Raw genomic sequence first — 15,904 nt, 5'->3', positions numbered from 1 at the left:
GCCCCGATTGGGACCAGACTACCACCTTAGGCCCCCCCTCACTAAACAAAACCAGAACAATGATGAACAGACTGCATAGTGTCAGAGGGAGTGAATGGGAGGAAATCTTTAAGTTCTTAATTGAAAATTGCCAGAGGTCAACCAGAAGCTACATTTGAGTGGGTGATGGTTGGAAAAAATTGTGACTTCAACCAACAAAAAGAAGAGTTTTTCTATTACTGCACATGTGCAACTGCAGGACCCTTGCAACAGGGGAAAAAGAACAAGTTCCATCACAGAATGCAGGTGATCTATATGTTGAAAAGGTGACATTAAGAGGTATTAAGATGCTGCAGTGGTTAGAGACTGCTTTCTGCAGGTGACAGAGGCACCAAGCAGCTGATCAGGCTTGCCATGTTTGGAGGTTTGTTTCCAGAGGTTTGGATCTAAGATGTTGCAAAGAGATTGTCAAGGTCTGCCCAATCCTCAGACCCTTATCTTCGTCATCCGTGTGAGCACCAACATTGTTAAGGGAATAAGAGAGATGTAGTAAGATAGGTCACTTTGCTGGAGCACTGCAACAGGTGGATACAGACTATCTAGGAACCATAGGCTGCAAGGCTCTCTCCTACACAGAGAAAAGGCTTGTATGCACAGAGGTCTGCAAATGGAAAAGGTAACAGCTAAATCAAAGCTTACGTAACAGGATCATAGGAGAAGTCAACACAGGGAAGCTGTGATAAGCATCTATTACAGACTGCCTCAAAAAGATTAGGAGGTGGACAAAACTTTACTTGAAAAACAGAAAGAAGCCTCATGATTGCAGGCCCACGATCTCATGGAGGAGTCTTTAACCACTCCAATATCTGCCAGAAGGGTAGCATAGTGGTATGTAAGCAATCCAAGAATTTTCTGGAGTCCACTGAGGACAGCCTTTTGACAAGGTGATACGGAGGTATTCTACAAAGGTAACCTGCTGAGTCTTCTACTAATAAGTAAGGAAAAATTGGTTGGTGACATGAATATTAATGGAAGCTTTGGCTGCAGTGACAATATGGTGATAAGAATTTAAGATCCTGAGAGAATCAATGAAGACAAGTAGCAGAACAATACCTTTGATGTCAGAGCAGATTTTGGCTTGTTTACGGATTTGCTTTGCAGGATCCCATCAGAGGCTGCCCTGAAGACCAAAGGAGACCAGGTAAGCTGATTGATCTTCAAGGACATTTTCCTCAAAATGCAAAAATGGCTCCATCCTGGTGTACTGGAACTTAAGCAGATATAGTAGTAGGCCAGTCTGACTTAATGGGGAATTCCCAATTGATCTCAAATGCAAAATAGCAAGTGTATGGAAGGTGGAAGTAGGGATAAGCTATCTACAGGAGGAACAAGCTATTCAGGAGGATTACAGAGACACTGCTCGAATGTGCAGGGAAGGAATTGGGAAAGAAAAAGCTCAGTTGGGATTCAAATTGGCAAAGGACCTGAAGAATCACAAGAGCTTTTATATATAAAACAAAAGGAAGAGTAAGAAAAATGTGGACCTGCACTATTCCTGGAAACATTCAAGGCCAGGCTGGATGGGGCTCTGAGCAACCTGATCTAACTGGAGACGTCCCTGCTCCTTGCAGGGGGGTTGGACTAGATGACCTTTAAAGATCCCTTCCAACCCAAACTATTCTATGACTCTATTCTATTCTACGGATAAGTTGAGGGACTAATGACAAAGGATATAGAAAACACTGAAGTACTCAGTGCTTTCTTCACCTCAATCTTTACTGGCAAGGTCTGCTCCCAGTCTTTGGTCCCTCCCAGGTCCCTGGGCCTAGTGGCACAGTCTGTGGAAAGCAAGTGCTACCCATTGTAGAGAAAGAGTGAGAAAGTGAGCTGATGACAATTTCAGCAAGCTAGACACACACATGCATCCAGTCCTGCTGAAGGAGTTGGCCAACGTTGTTGCAGTTCCTAAACGAGGCCACCTAAATGACCCTGTGTACCCAGGGTCAGACACTGTCCAGTAACTGCAAGGCAAGTCTAAGTCTGTAGTAGTGAGGCACAGCTGAGGTCAAGTCAGGAAATCAGTCCACAGATCAGGGTCCAAGTCTGGATCAGCAGGGCCCATGATCAGGCACAGGTGTGGCTGCCACACATGGGAGCTGTAGCTCAGGTGAGGGTCAAACAGTTCAGCTGCTTAAAGCTGCTCCCGAGAGAAAGGAGTCAGCCTTTGCTGAGGCCTTCCTCCAGAGATCTCTGGGACCACTCTGTTCAAGGCCACCAAAGGAGGGGGGATAGCCCTCAGCTGCACTGTCCCTAAGTCAGCCCTGAGCCCAGGGAGCCAGACCTCCAGGAGGGAGGACACTCTCAAGGTCCTCACACTGGTACTGTTTAATTTCTTTATTAAAGACCAGGATGATCAGTTGGAGTCCACTCTCAGTTTTGTGAATGATACCACTGAAAGGAACAGTTGATAAGGTGGAGGGCTGGGTTGCCATTTGGAGGGACCTAAACAAGGAAAGAAACAGGTTGGTAGGAACCTGCCAGGGAGCAGCTGGAGCTGGCTGCCCTGCAAGGGAAAATGAACTGTGAGCCAAGAGTGGCAGCAAGGTGAGCAGGGGCAGACCTCACTAACAAGGATCCACAATGTTCAGTCATTAAATCTGGGTCAGGATAAGGTCTGGACACAGCGAATAGGTCCATCCCTAGAAGATAAGCATGAATAAGCAGTGCACTTCTGCAGCAATGCAAGCTTAAACACAAATCGGGTTGCATTAGTAAGAACATAGACAGCAGGTTAGCTGAAGTGCTTATTATCCTCTAGCTGGCACTTGTGAGACTGCATTTGGAGAACTGTGGAGTTTGGGGTTCCTCAGTACGAGAAAGACATTGACAAACTGGTAGAGTGAGTTCAGCAGAGGCCATCAAGATGATTGGAGAATGACAGCACATGGCATATAAGGAGAGGCTGAGAGCACTGAGCTTGTTCATTTGGAATAAAAGGCAGCTAGGTTACAGCTAACTGCTGTCTTCAACCATGTGGGTCAAAATAGAGATGGAGGCAGATTTCTTGGATATACACAGTGAAAATATGAGAGGCAAGAACAAGAGTCGCAGCAAGGCAAATTCCTAATAATTACAAGGGGAAAAATCTCACCATGAGTATGGCCAAATATTGGAAGAAGATTCCCAGACAGGCTTTAAAATCTTCAACTCAGAACTTGACTGGACAAGGTTCCTCAGCAACTTAAGTTCAATGTTGGATCTAACTTCAAAGTTTACCCTGCTTAAGGCCTCACAGTGTTGAGGGTTTGGGGGTCAGAGAAGAGAGAATTAGACCAAGTCACCTTCCAAGGTGACTCTGCCAGCCTAAATGACTCTAAGATGTGCATCTCATTGTCAGCTTAGCTTTTAGGAATGTCTTGGAACATATTTTGAAAGTAAGACTTGGAAACATGGTCTGTATGTAAGTTTTACTATAAAGTTATAATAAACCTTATATATGCTATATATATATATATGCTAGATATGCTACTGGTTATATATGCTGTTCATTGTAACGAAGAACAGGTATCAATGGCTCACCGTCCACATGGAAAATGAGGCCATGTATGCTTCTGCAGGGGTGACCAAAGGTTTGATACTGTATTATAATGTTATTAATGATCTGAATGATGGAATAGAGTGTGTGCTTATTAAATCTGCAAACAACACTAGGCTGGAAGCAACTGTGTGTACATTAGAGGACAAGATTAGAATTCCAAATGATCCTGATAATACAGTAGGAATGGTCTGAGAAAAACAGGATGCTATTGAATGGACACAGGAGCGAGGCATTACTTTTGGAAGGCATACTAAACTGCACAAATACAAGATGTGGCTCATCCAGCTTGTTTGTACTTCTGCAGAACAGGATCCAGGGGCAACAGAGGATCACAAGCTGAATAAGAGTCAACAATGTCATGTTGCAGCAATGAAAGCAACCACCGCTGGTATTTTTTCTTTAAAAGGTGTAGCCTGCAAGATATGTGAAATCTTTCCACTCTTACACAGTACTGTGAAGTCTCAACTGCAGTAGCCAGTCCAGTTTTAAGCACTACTTTGAGAAAGATGCAGAAGAATTAATTCAAGATCGTGACCTTAAATATAAACCCAATTGGAATTCCGACAACAGGGTAATTTTGATTTACTTTCTTGAGGCAACTGTAAATATAAAAAATACATCCTTTCCCCTGTTGTGTGCCACACCCTTTCTTTTACAGTCATAGATCAAAATGAGAAAGTCAAAATCAATAAAATATCAGGAAAAGTAATTCTAAAGCAAGGAAAAAGAAATAATACTTGGAATTTGAAGAAGAAGCATATCATAGCTCTTTTCCAGAAGATGGCTTTTATTTTTTTTTTTGTTTTCAGTGATGTCAGAAAAGAAAAGAACTATCTGAGTAATACATTCTTTTCATTTGAGTGCAAGCAAACAAAAAACTAAATAAATCCTCTCGGACAAATCCTGCAGTTACTTTCACTCAGGAAAATTCTCTAAAGTTGATTGCTTTTGAATGTAAAGGAGAACATGTTTACTGGGTGTTTGGGGTTTTTCAAACTATTTCTAATGTTACAGATATAATAGATAAATATATATTTTAGGAAGATAATAATAGAATTATGCAACAGCCTATGTTGGAAGGGATCTCCAAAGATCATCTGGTCCAGCCTTTCATGGGAAAGGGAGCCTAATGAGATTATCTAGCACCCTGTCCAATTGCATTTTGAAAACCACCAGTGCTGGGGACTCTACCACGTCCCTGGGGAGCTTTTTCCACTGAATGATTGTTGTCAGTGTAAAAAACTTCTTTCTTTTGTTGAGATGAAACTTCTCCTGGTGCAGCTTGTACCCGATGCCCCTTGTCTTCTCCATGAGGCTTCTTGTGAAGGGAGAGCTCTGTCCCCTTTGTAGGAGCCCTTTAAGTACTGGAATACTGTGATGAAGTCCCCCCCCTAAGCCTTCTATTCTTCAGGGAGAAAAGACCTAACTCCTTCAGTCTTTCCTCATGGGACCTTTTGATCATCTTTGTGGCCCTCCTTTGAACCCTCCCCAGTCTGTCCATGTCTTTCTTGAATTGTGGAGGCCAGAACTGGACACAGTACTCCAGGCATAGCCTGACAACCGCTGACTAGAGTAGGAAAACAAATGCTGAGTAGAGTGAGAAATGTTGTCAAATAATACTCATAGTCACTGTAGATTCATGCTGATAATGTCAATGATATTTCGGTAAAGTGTTGAGTGTTCTGATAATAAAATTAGGCCATCAAACTTATATACTTTGTTGACATAAACTAGCCTATCAATTTTAAACCTTCCATCGATCTCTATTCCTTGGTGTATTATAAATGTTAAATCCATAAAATTATAATTTAATGGTATCTGTTTGGGAAAACGCTCGTAATGGGATATGAGAGCTTGTGATCCTTTTTATCACCTGTTGTTGGTCATACTGTGGTACATAGACAAAGGTGTGTGACCAGCATCCTTTCTGTCTAAGCATTTATTTGTTTTTAAGTAGCTGAAGTATAAACACAGAGCAGCATATAAAATAAACATCATTTGCCAATGAATTAGGTCTTTTTCTTCAACAAAAGACTTGTATAATAGCAACGCTTAGTTTGTTGTATTTTTGCAGAGAATATTTCCACCAAAAGTTAATTTCCATTGTAAGTTATTGTCTAAAAACACATTAAAAGAAAAATGCCAGAAGTAACAATAATTTAGCTCATACATACAGAACTTAAAACAATGCTTGCTGGTTGTATCATTTTTAAGACAGTTAAATTAATTTGGTAAGAGCTACATGTTTTTAACCCTAATTAGAGTTTGGAATTTTTAAGAAAAAATATATATTTTTTTTTCTAAAATCAGCACATAGAAATCTATTTGTAAAAAGCATCTTGGACTAACAACGGCAGAATAGACTGATTTCTTTGTGAATTGACCATACTGTGATGAACGTTGGGATAATTCCTCAAGTTAGCTGTCAGCTTGGCACTCTGTAGGCAAATTGAGTGCTTAACAAAGAGCAGGGAATATAGGGAGAGGAGAGATGGTTTCACTGAAGATCCTTACTGTTGTCTAGAAAATAGATCTTTATGTCTCCTCATGTTACCAAATTGCCATTGTGCAAAAGCCAACAACATAGACTGAAACATATACAGATCAAAAAGATGAGGTATCAATAACAATTAAATGAAAAATCAGTTATGGAGAACCAACGAAGAGGTCAATATTAATAACTAACCTTCATAATAATTGACCTAATAATAATGTCAATATTAAAAATTACTGTATTCATTTCAGTACTGAAAAGGCTCTCATGGTTATGTTTTTAACAAATAAAAAAGACGAGAACAAAACGGCTGAATTCATTAAGCAGCTCAAACTCACGGTTTTAAAGCAAGACTTGTAAATCAAACATGGAGTAAACCCTTTCAAAGCCAAGAACGTAAGAGCTATGCATTACCATAACAAATTGTGCCGTATGTTTTCTGTAATAGCATGAATCCTGCTATTTACATCTATGCATCTTGCACTATGATTATACCATAATGAAAGCAATTAAGCAAAAAAAAAAAATAGACAAACTGAATACATATTTTCATTTAATAGTAGGATTTATAGTTTAAGTGGATCTGGTTACTGTTTAACTACTTCTCAGACTATTACCTCTTTTTACTCTAAAAGCCTACATTTAATTAGTTCTTCAGAGCAGTATTTACAACCATGAGAACAAATAAAATGTCTATTCTATTTTTACTGGTCACAGTGTAAAAAGCAGAGAGAAATTTAATTTTGAATAATATAAATTTCATACAGATATTAAATACATCTTTTTAAAATTACAGTTGAAATATTTGGATAACCTATTGCAATAAAAATCAAAATAAATCAGTGAAGTCATACTGGCTTCATCTGCTTCACTGTGATTGAAATGTTTATAATCTCACTTGGAAGGCTTGTTACAATGTTTCTGAAATTGCACAGAGTATAGCAAAACTTGCCTCTGGAAATACATACAAGGTATTTTTTGTCATGCTTTTTCTCTTTCAAGACTAAAGAAAAAGAATTATAGAAAAAGCAGGTAGAAATCATTTACAGTTAGAGTAGCAAGAAAATTCTAACTTCAGCTTTTTTACTTCTGCTTTAATGCACCCTGTCGTGGGGAAGTTTGAAATCAGCGAAAGGAACTATTTGGTGCAATACATATGCACAGCATGGTAAGTTTAGATGCTGTGATGGCCTTTCAGTTTGTATTTCCTAGCTTTTTTTTTATTTTACACTTATAAGAAATCCTGGTTTTCAAGAGAAAGGGGCTAATAGCACTTCCTGAGCCTGGCACAGGAACAAATCACATTATCCTTACTCACGAGAATAGTCTAATTAAACACAACAGGAGTCCTCATATGGACACGGTAAAGCAAGCAGTATTTTGATGCCACTATGGCAGATAAATGAAAATTCTCTAACTCTTTCAAACATGATTCAGTCCTGATCTACATCATTTCACTATTAAAAAAAAAAAAGCTGAGATTTAGTGTAAATATATGCCTGTACAAAGCAGTCTCTATTCACTGAAGTAGTTCCATTATTTGTAGCTGAGAGTCTGTCTTCTAAAACATATTTTTTTCAAGCTTTTTCAGTTGAATGACTACATAATCTTTTTTTTTCCCAAGAAATAACGTAGTATTGCTACAATTTATTTTACAACTGAAATAAAAATTGAGCTAAAACTTTAAACAATTATTTGTTAGCTTTATTTTCTCCTCCATCTGTTTGTTGCAAGCATACGAACATGGATACATGTGTTTTTCTTTGGGTTTTGATATTATATTTGAGACTCCCTCCTGGCATTTATGGAGAACGGAGGCTCAGAAAAATTTAAAGAATATCATGGAAGAAACCTCCTGTCATCTAGAACAGATGATGCAAAGGCAGGCTCTGGCAGCAAAGGCATTGCTTTCTCTCATTTCAGTGGGGAGCAAGTGTTGTGAAAGGTACAGAAAGGGACAAGATCAGATCCTGGCATCAGTCTTGTCTTTGTGAAGGATAACGGTGTGCATAGCATCCTTCCACACATGGTCTCTCCTGCCACACTTAGTCTAGGCCTGCGTCAATGACTGATCTTGCAAGCTGAACTGAAAATTGTTATAATTATGCAAATATCCAGATTTGCTAATACAGAACACCTTGCTGGACTGGGACCCAACTAGCCACTTCATGAATGAAATTGTCACTGACAAATTTCCACTCTTTGTACCAAATACGTCAATACCAAGGAGATGAGACAAACATTATTTCTAAAGAAAAGAAATGAATCATGTTCTGTAGGATTTCTAGTGTATGTACTCTTATTTTAATTTTCTATCTGATGAAGTGTTAGAATGGAAGCAAATAAACACCAGAGCTGCAATTACTACAGGGCTGAGATTAGTGTTACAGATTTGTTGTTCTTTCAGAATGCCAGTGCTACAATAATGTTCACATGAGTTGATGAATGGCTCACCTCAATGAAAGTTTGCTTATCAAAAACAAACGCTGTTGATTAGAGAAGACAGCTACTTCTTAACAGTGTTCTAGCTTATAAAAATAAAGAGAATGCAATTTTGTAAAAATTTATTTGTAAAACCAAATATGAGTTTAAGAACTAAAGGAAGAGTTGAGTCTCCTATTAAACATGTTGGGAATTCACCATTTAGTAAGATTTTTTTCCTAGACTACATACAGTATATTATATGATTTCTGTAGAATTGACAGTCAACAAGTTCAAGTTCTAAACTGGAAATTAGATAATGAAAGATTTCACAAATACAACTCCTAAACAAACTCATGATTGCAAGTTTATCAGAAATGCAACGTGCAGGAATACATCGATAGTCGTATATGGAACAGCTGTAGTCAAGAATTACTCCAGCATTTGGGAACATGTGAAAACCATGGAGTCTTCCATGAACAGTAGTATGAAGTATAGAATGGATAATAAAACAGATAACAAACCATATTTTGTTATCCCAGTTTCCTAGAGAAAGGAAGTTTATATGATTGTGCTATTGGTCCATCTGTTCCACCACAAAGATGAACAAGAAGCCATTGACAAATTTTAAGCAAATTTAACAGTGGATCTCAAAGTTACAAAGTTATTTTGGGATTTGCAAAAGTTGGTAAGTCAATAGAGGTCCAAATTAATATACCTACCTGTAGAAAAGCAATTAAAACTTAGCTCCCTACCCATTTAACAGGCGGTAGTCATGTCATGAATCAGAACAAGAAAACTGGTCAACCTGTCAGCCAACATGAAGCTTCCAACCATACTATTTGTAGCTGAGAGTAGCATGAGCAACATGCCTCACCATACAGATGTGGATATGGGAATAAGAAAGAGAACTGTTGGGTGTTAGCTCCTAAGGGTGTTACAATTTTTAGTGACTGTTCTAGGCTTAGATTTCAATTTTGCAAAAAAAAAGTCATGTATTCTTGAATTTTCAAAAATATTTACATATAGAATTAAATAACTTCTGTTTACAGAAACTTGAGGACCTCCAAACTCTAAGAGGTTGCCAGATAGGATCATTAAGAATATGGAATATTCTTTTCTGAAATAAAGATGCACAGCTTTGGGCAGTCTAACTTGAATATTTGTATAATTGGTTAGTTTGTAGACTGGAACAGTAATTTAACTTTCCCACACCTTTTTGATTGGCTTTTTTTTTTAAATTATTTTATTTTATGGGAAATAGGGCAAAGTAAAACAAGTAATGGAATCGTTCACTGACATTTTCAAATTAAGGATTTTTTTGCCTAGGTTTTTCTGGAAATACTTTTTAAAAGCTTCCAGAACAGGACTTACTTCAGCAAAAGATAGAAACAGCAAGTGCAAATTGAAACACACTACTCCATCAATTCATAGTTATCCACTAGCTGGAAGTTATTGTGTCTAGAACTCACCTTGCAATATACAAGAGCTTTTCATCCACTAAAGTCAAAGGTTTGCCTGGTTACCTCACTGGAACACTCCTCTTTGGGGGTTTAAACTAAGATGGGCTGACCCTCTAGTAAAGCAGTTAAGTGCATGTGTATTTAGTTTAGCTAGTTCTGCTGTGGGGCTGGTGGGAATGAAACCATTGGCCCCTCTACAAGTATACAAAATTAAAGTATAACTTTACCCTGAGTCATACAAGGTTACTCGTGGATGGTGGCAAATTGTAAAGGAACTTCATCCCAATAAAAATTTTTGCTTTCCTATCTCTCGTAATGAATCTTCAGGTTTTTCTCCCCATCTTTCGCAGCTTTCTGAAATAATGTTAGTTCTGTAATTCCCAACTAACCATTGTTTTAGTCATGTCTATGCATCTGGGCTATGCATTCAGTCAAGCACCTATCAACCTCACAAAAAAAGTAAACATAACATACTGTATTTACAAGTATGTAGAGCTACTGCACCTAACAGTACAGAGCTGAGGTCTTCTCTTTCTTGTCTTGGTGGAGTTTAGAGCAGCTGTCATGATCCTGGAGGATGTAGTGATCGAGTCCTGCTGATTCACTGTGTTTATGCAGTTTATTATCTAAAGCCAGGTATAAGAAGGACCAGCAATCCAGCCAAATTCCCAAATTTGGGATTACAGAACAGACAGGATAAATGGTATTCTGAGACCAGGGGACAAGACTTGTGAAATTCAGCTTTGCGATGACAGACACTACAAAGCCAAGATAGAATGTGTTTTTGAACGGGGATGGATTATCTCCAGCATATGTAGAACAAATATATATACAATTTTATTCAAATCACAATTTGAATAATTTGAGCCTACTCAAACATCAGCGGTATTTCCATTTCTCTGATATAATACTGGAGAGTCTTGAGAAAATGCTCATTGCCATGAGGCACCACTAAAACCAAGGGGCTCGGTTAAACTGCTGTTGACTGGACATCTCTGTATGTAACACCACTGCCAAGAACTGCTGGTATTAATAAGAACTCTGGAAAAATACTCCTCTCGTTGAACAAGCAGCACAGAACTCTCGGGACAGCAGACGGCCACAGCTCAGGAGCCTTTGCACAACCCCTGAGGCTCTCACTCAAACCTGACCATTTGCCAAGAGTGAAATTGCTACCCAACCCCCCAAAATCTCCTCAAAAGGTCCCTATCCAGACCCTTTTCCTCACACAACAACGTGGGACCTGTGTGGGAGCCCCACGGCCAAGACCACAGAGACTGGAAAGCACAGGAGCCGGCCGAGGAGCCCCGCAGGGCCCTGCTCACCCGACCCGGGGGCAACCCGGGTCCCCTCACCAGCAGGGTCCTGGGGGAGGCGAGGAGGAGGCCTCTCCCCGCGACCGAGGCCTGCGCCGCGCCCCTGCGGCAGGGGGCGCCCTGGGGCGGCGGGGCGAGGCGGGGCCCGCAGCCGGGGTGCTGGAGGCGGCTCCGCGTGGAAGCGGGCGGGCGCCACCCCGTCCCTTCAGCCGACGTTGCGCACTCTCCCCGGCGCGGGTGGGCGCCGGCGGGGAGCGGCGGCTCCGCGCCTCGGCGCGGTGGCGGCGCGGCCCCCGTGCACCTGCTCACCTGTCTGCCGGCCGGCTTGGGGGGGGGGAACGCGGCCCGGCCACTCCCCCCCGACGAGCTCGGCGCAGGCGCCCTAGCGGTTACCGCAGGCAGGGGGCGGCAACATGGCGGCGTGAGCGGCGGCGGTTTGGGCTCCACAACAACAGCGGCAGCGGCGATCGCTCGCGCCGCCGTCAGCTCCGCGCGCCGCTCGCCTCCGCCGGGCCGGGCCGGGCCGCGCTCGGCGGCGCACGCTCCTTCCGCAGCGGGGAGGCGGCTGTGGCCGGGCAGCCTTCGACTAACGGGGCATCGGCGCCCATAATAATCCCTCATTATAGCGGAGCGAGGGAGCGGCTCCTGGGACGGTGCCTGCGCCTCGGGCCGGCTCTCTGCGGCCCCGCCGGCTGCGACTGCGGTGGATGCGCGGCTCGGCCCGGCCGGGCGGCTCGGCAGCGGCGGCGGCAGCGGCAGGTGCCGGTAACGGCGGGGGGTAAATGGCGAGCGAGAAGCCTGTGTCGGGGCCGGACCCGCAGCCCGCGGGACTCATCTCCGTCGGGGCCGGCGGTGGAGGCGGCAGCAGCGGCGTCGCGGTGATGGGGGAGCTGAGGGCGTCGGGCTCCGGGTCCGTGGTGCTCCCCGCGGGGATGATTAACCCCTCGGTACCGATCCGCAATATCCGGATGAAATTCGCCGTCCTCATCGGACTCATCCAGGTCGGGGAGGTCAGCAACCGGGACATCGTGGAGACGGTGCTGAACCTGGTAAGCGGCCGGGCACCCCGCCCCGGTGACGCCCCGGCGGGCAGAGGGCCCCTGGGCACCGGCCCGCGCAGCCCACCCCCTCCCGGGGCTGCTCCCCACTGCCCCCCGCCCCTCTGCAGCCCGAAAGGGACCTTCCTTTTCCCTGCCCCTGTGTCCCTCCTTGCACGTACGGCCATTCTCCAACCATCTTTCCTTCCCAAACTCCTCTTGTTCCTCTCTCTCGCCGTTAATACCGCGACCTGCTCGTCTCCTCGTCGTGCGTGTGACAGAAGCCCCCTCAGCGCTCCCTAAACTCCACGCAGGACCCTGCCTAGTACAGACACGCCACTCTTCCCCTTCCCAGTGCCTCACCCCGGCCGCCTCCTGCAGAAGTGGAGTGTGTGCAATTCACACTGTGAAAAATAAAGAGATTAAATAATTTGCAGTTTGGAGTTCTGGGTGCTGCTCTATAACCTGGTGGCTTCCTCATGGGAAGAAGAGTGGCCTGAATGTAGTGTCAGTTTTTAATTGAAAAAGGTTAATAAAAGCAGCGTGAGCTGGTATCTTTTCATAGTCGCTGAAACATGTGAAGGGTTTAACCCTGTTAGCTCAGAGCTAGTTAGTATTTTTTTTATAGAGGAAGGGGGAGGAGGGAGATTTTTGCAAGGATTTAGTACGCTTTAATGTCTGTAATAAAGAGGTAGTTGTATTGCAGTATTGTATTGGGTTGCTCATGTCTTAATTATCTGCCATGCTTTCCAAAACACATTCTTGTCTGCAAAGTAAGTGCTGTTGCTAATTTTGTTTAAGGTCTGTGTATGTTGGTAAATAGCTTGAAACAAGGAGATGCTAAAATGTAGTTCCTTAGTCATCTGCTCACTTCATGGAGTGAAAGAGTTACTGCAGGACTGTATGACTTAATGTTTTTGCGCTACCTACACCAAAGCCTGAGGAACCTACAGAAGCCAAACGAGTGGATCTAAAAATGAATCACTTTCAATTATGTGCAATTTGGTGCTGCTCCTGAATGCAAGATTTGCTGCAGTAAAGCTTTGAAGCAGTTCAGTCAATGAAATATCCTCAGTTTTTGCATATAAAATAGGATGGGAAAATGACTGCTCAAAACTGAACGGCAATTAATTGAAACTGCCTTTGTTTCACATGAGTTTAATGCTTCTAACTTCCACTCATTTTATGAAAAGCCATGCAAAGAATATATTTTGTTTCAAGCACTTTAAAAGCGTGTAGTCTTCTGTTTGACAGTTATTTGCATTTGACCTAGCACAGACTGAATGGAAAAGCTGCAGCATGCAGGGAAAGACATGGTTTAGTCGGATCAGTTTAATATTTATGGCTTATCTGAACACACAGGGTTAAAGCCCTGATAGTTTTGTGAATATGTCAAAACAATAATCTGGTATATTTCCCACTCCTCTCTACATACTGTTTGACACGTAACTGAAATGTGAATTGTAAATATATTTTTTTTTTTTGTACAAGTGTGGTGGTACAAGTCATCATAACTTTATTGGATTATTACCCATTCCTTTAATAATAGCACCCAAAATAAGGGAAGGACGCACAATTATTTTATTAACTGGCTTTGTATAGATCATGACAGATACAAATATGTTTATTCCTTTTCTGGTTTTCTTTCTTTCTTTCATTCTTCTTGCTGATAGTTTAGCTTATTTTCATTCTAGCTGTTAATGCATCAGCAACTGGACTAACATTGGCTTGTCTTTTTTGGGGGCGGTTAGAATGTGTTTTGGTATTTCTGTGGAGGACATACAGTGCTTCTTACAGTGCTTGCCTATAAGATCTACCTGCTAATTAGTTCCTATTGCTGAAAACTATGCTTACGTTTAAAAATGAACACAAGAGTGTTTAACAGCGCTCTTGGTATCGGGAGATGTATATGAATGTGAAACTGCTTGGGAGTCTGCTGCAGTAGCGTTGCATTCTGGATCAGTCATTACCTAACAGATGGACTCTAATATACAATAGTCAGTATTCCCACAGCAGAGAGGGAGGTTATATTGTGTCTGCTAATCTTTTTCTTCTTAGGGCAGTGAGTGTCTCAAACTTAGGCTTGTATATTGAAACTTAATCTACTCCCATGTGAAACAAGCATAGTGAATATGGCAGAAACAAAGTAAAGCTGATGGCATATCCCTAAACTACTAAACATTATCTGATTCTGTATTAAGGATTTTAATAGCAACTTTAAATAAAATACAGTTTTGAATTTTAGAAGCATTCTTTAGTGGCTGGAGTGAACTTGATTTGTGGGTTTTTTTGTGTGTGTTTTTTTTTGTTGTTGTTGTTTCTTCTTTTTCTTCAGCCTTTACTTCTGCGAATTCTGAATGACTTTTGATGCGAGTGTGATAATGAGTGGACAGTGCTTACAGAGCAGATCTCAGTTTGATATGTCAGTTAATATGTTAAGTCTCCAAGAGACATATAACCAATACTATACCATATTGAGGATTTATAAGCAGTTTGGTAATAGCTTTTTAGTATCGGAATTCTGCATAGCTGCAACTTCTTTTATTATCAGAGAAAATCAGAAGTTAAAGATTGAGATACTTTTAAAAATTTTCCTTATCTGAAATTACTACTGTCTTCTGGTGTAAAGCTTAAATAAGTCTATTCATTCTTCCTGCATCTGTGTGGAAGCAGCAGCGAATGTCTGAGACAAAACTTTGATTTGGCTTGCCCTTGTCATGGAGATGGTCACTATTCTTTTCTGTTAAGTTTTCTTCTTAGGGTTTATCTTGGACAGTTTTTCACCTTTAATAATTTATTTTGGTGGCCCCACACTGTGGTCACTGTTACTGCATTTCAGACTTACTTCACATGGTACCTTCTGATGTTGATGGACACAGTGATTTATTGTATCTGTGAGGTGATAAAGTGCTTTTTATGCAGTGCTGAAAATCTTTTTCCGTGTCTAATATGTTATTAGATTTTCAGCTTTGCTAGATTTTAACAGTTGACATTCAACTCAGACAGTATTTTGGATTTGGGCATGCCTGTGCTGTTGATGGGATTAGTTGTTTCTCGTGATGCTTTTCTTTCTCTTAGTGATACTTCTTTTCCTCTGAACTTACTGTGTGTTCAAAGTTCTATGATACTGGTGAATGTGTTTAATGGATTATCACTTGGTAGAGTTTCTGGTATTGCTTGTGTTATTTTTAATTGTTTAACATTACAGTGGAATACATAATAGAGAGAGGGTTCAACCCTTTATATGCTAATGCTGGTGAACTGCTTGTTTATCCTTAAAAAAACCTGCTAGTGTTAATACTATGAAGATCAGAAGATATTAAGAGTCTATGAACTGAAGACTTTTCTAGAATGTTTTTATAGAATATTGTTTTCTTTTTATGTTTTTGGAAGTAGGAGGGAGCTCCTCATTGTAATTTACACATTCTTCTGTAATGATACTTATTTTATTTTGAGCGATAGGTTTAATATGAATTCTCAGGTTCAGCGTGCTCTGTCTGAGATGTGTGTTCACTGACCTTTGTGTACTGCAAAGCACCAAACTGGAAAAGACTTTCCTTGCAAACAACATAATCCTCTAATTGCTCCTAGCGATT

At 41.4% G+C, this 15,904-nt stretch overlaps 1 protein-coding gene across 2 annotated transcripts in view; it reads left to right on the top strand.

The window, feature by feature from the left end:
- The first annotated feature begins 11,715 nt into the window (after positions 1-11,715).
- The window catches only part of NBEA (neurobeachin), a 509,094-nt gene continuing 504,905 nt past the window's right edge, over positions 11,716-15,904 (top strand). For both annotated transcript variants that reach the window (XM_086771979.1, XM_086771978.1), the window contains exon 1: positions 11,716-12,320. In XM_086771979.1, coding sequence (XP_086628105.1) covers positions 12,054-12,320 — 267 coding nt within the window. In that variant the 5' untranslated portion in view covers positions 11,716-12,053. The remainder of the gene's footprint in view (positions 12,321-15,904) is intronic.

This window comes from Chlamydotis macqueenii, chromosome 1 (assembly GCF_036417535.1).
Source record: "Chlamydotis macqueenii isolate bChlMac1 chromosome 1, bChlMac1.mat, whole genome shotgun sequence".
Classification (NCBI taxonomy): domain Eukaryota; kingdom Metazoa; phylum Chordata; class Aves; order Otidiformes; family Otididae; genus Chlamydotis; species Chlamydotis macqueenii.
This window is presented reverse-complemented; position numbering and strand designations above follow the sequence as displayed.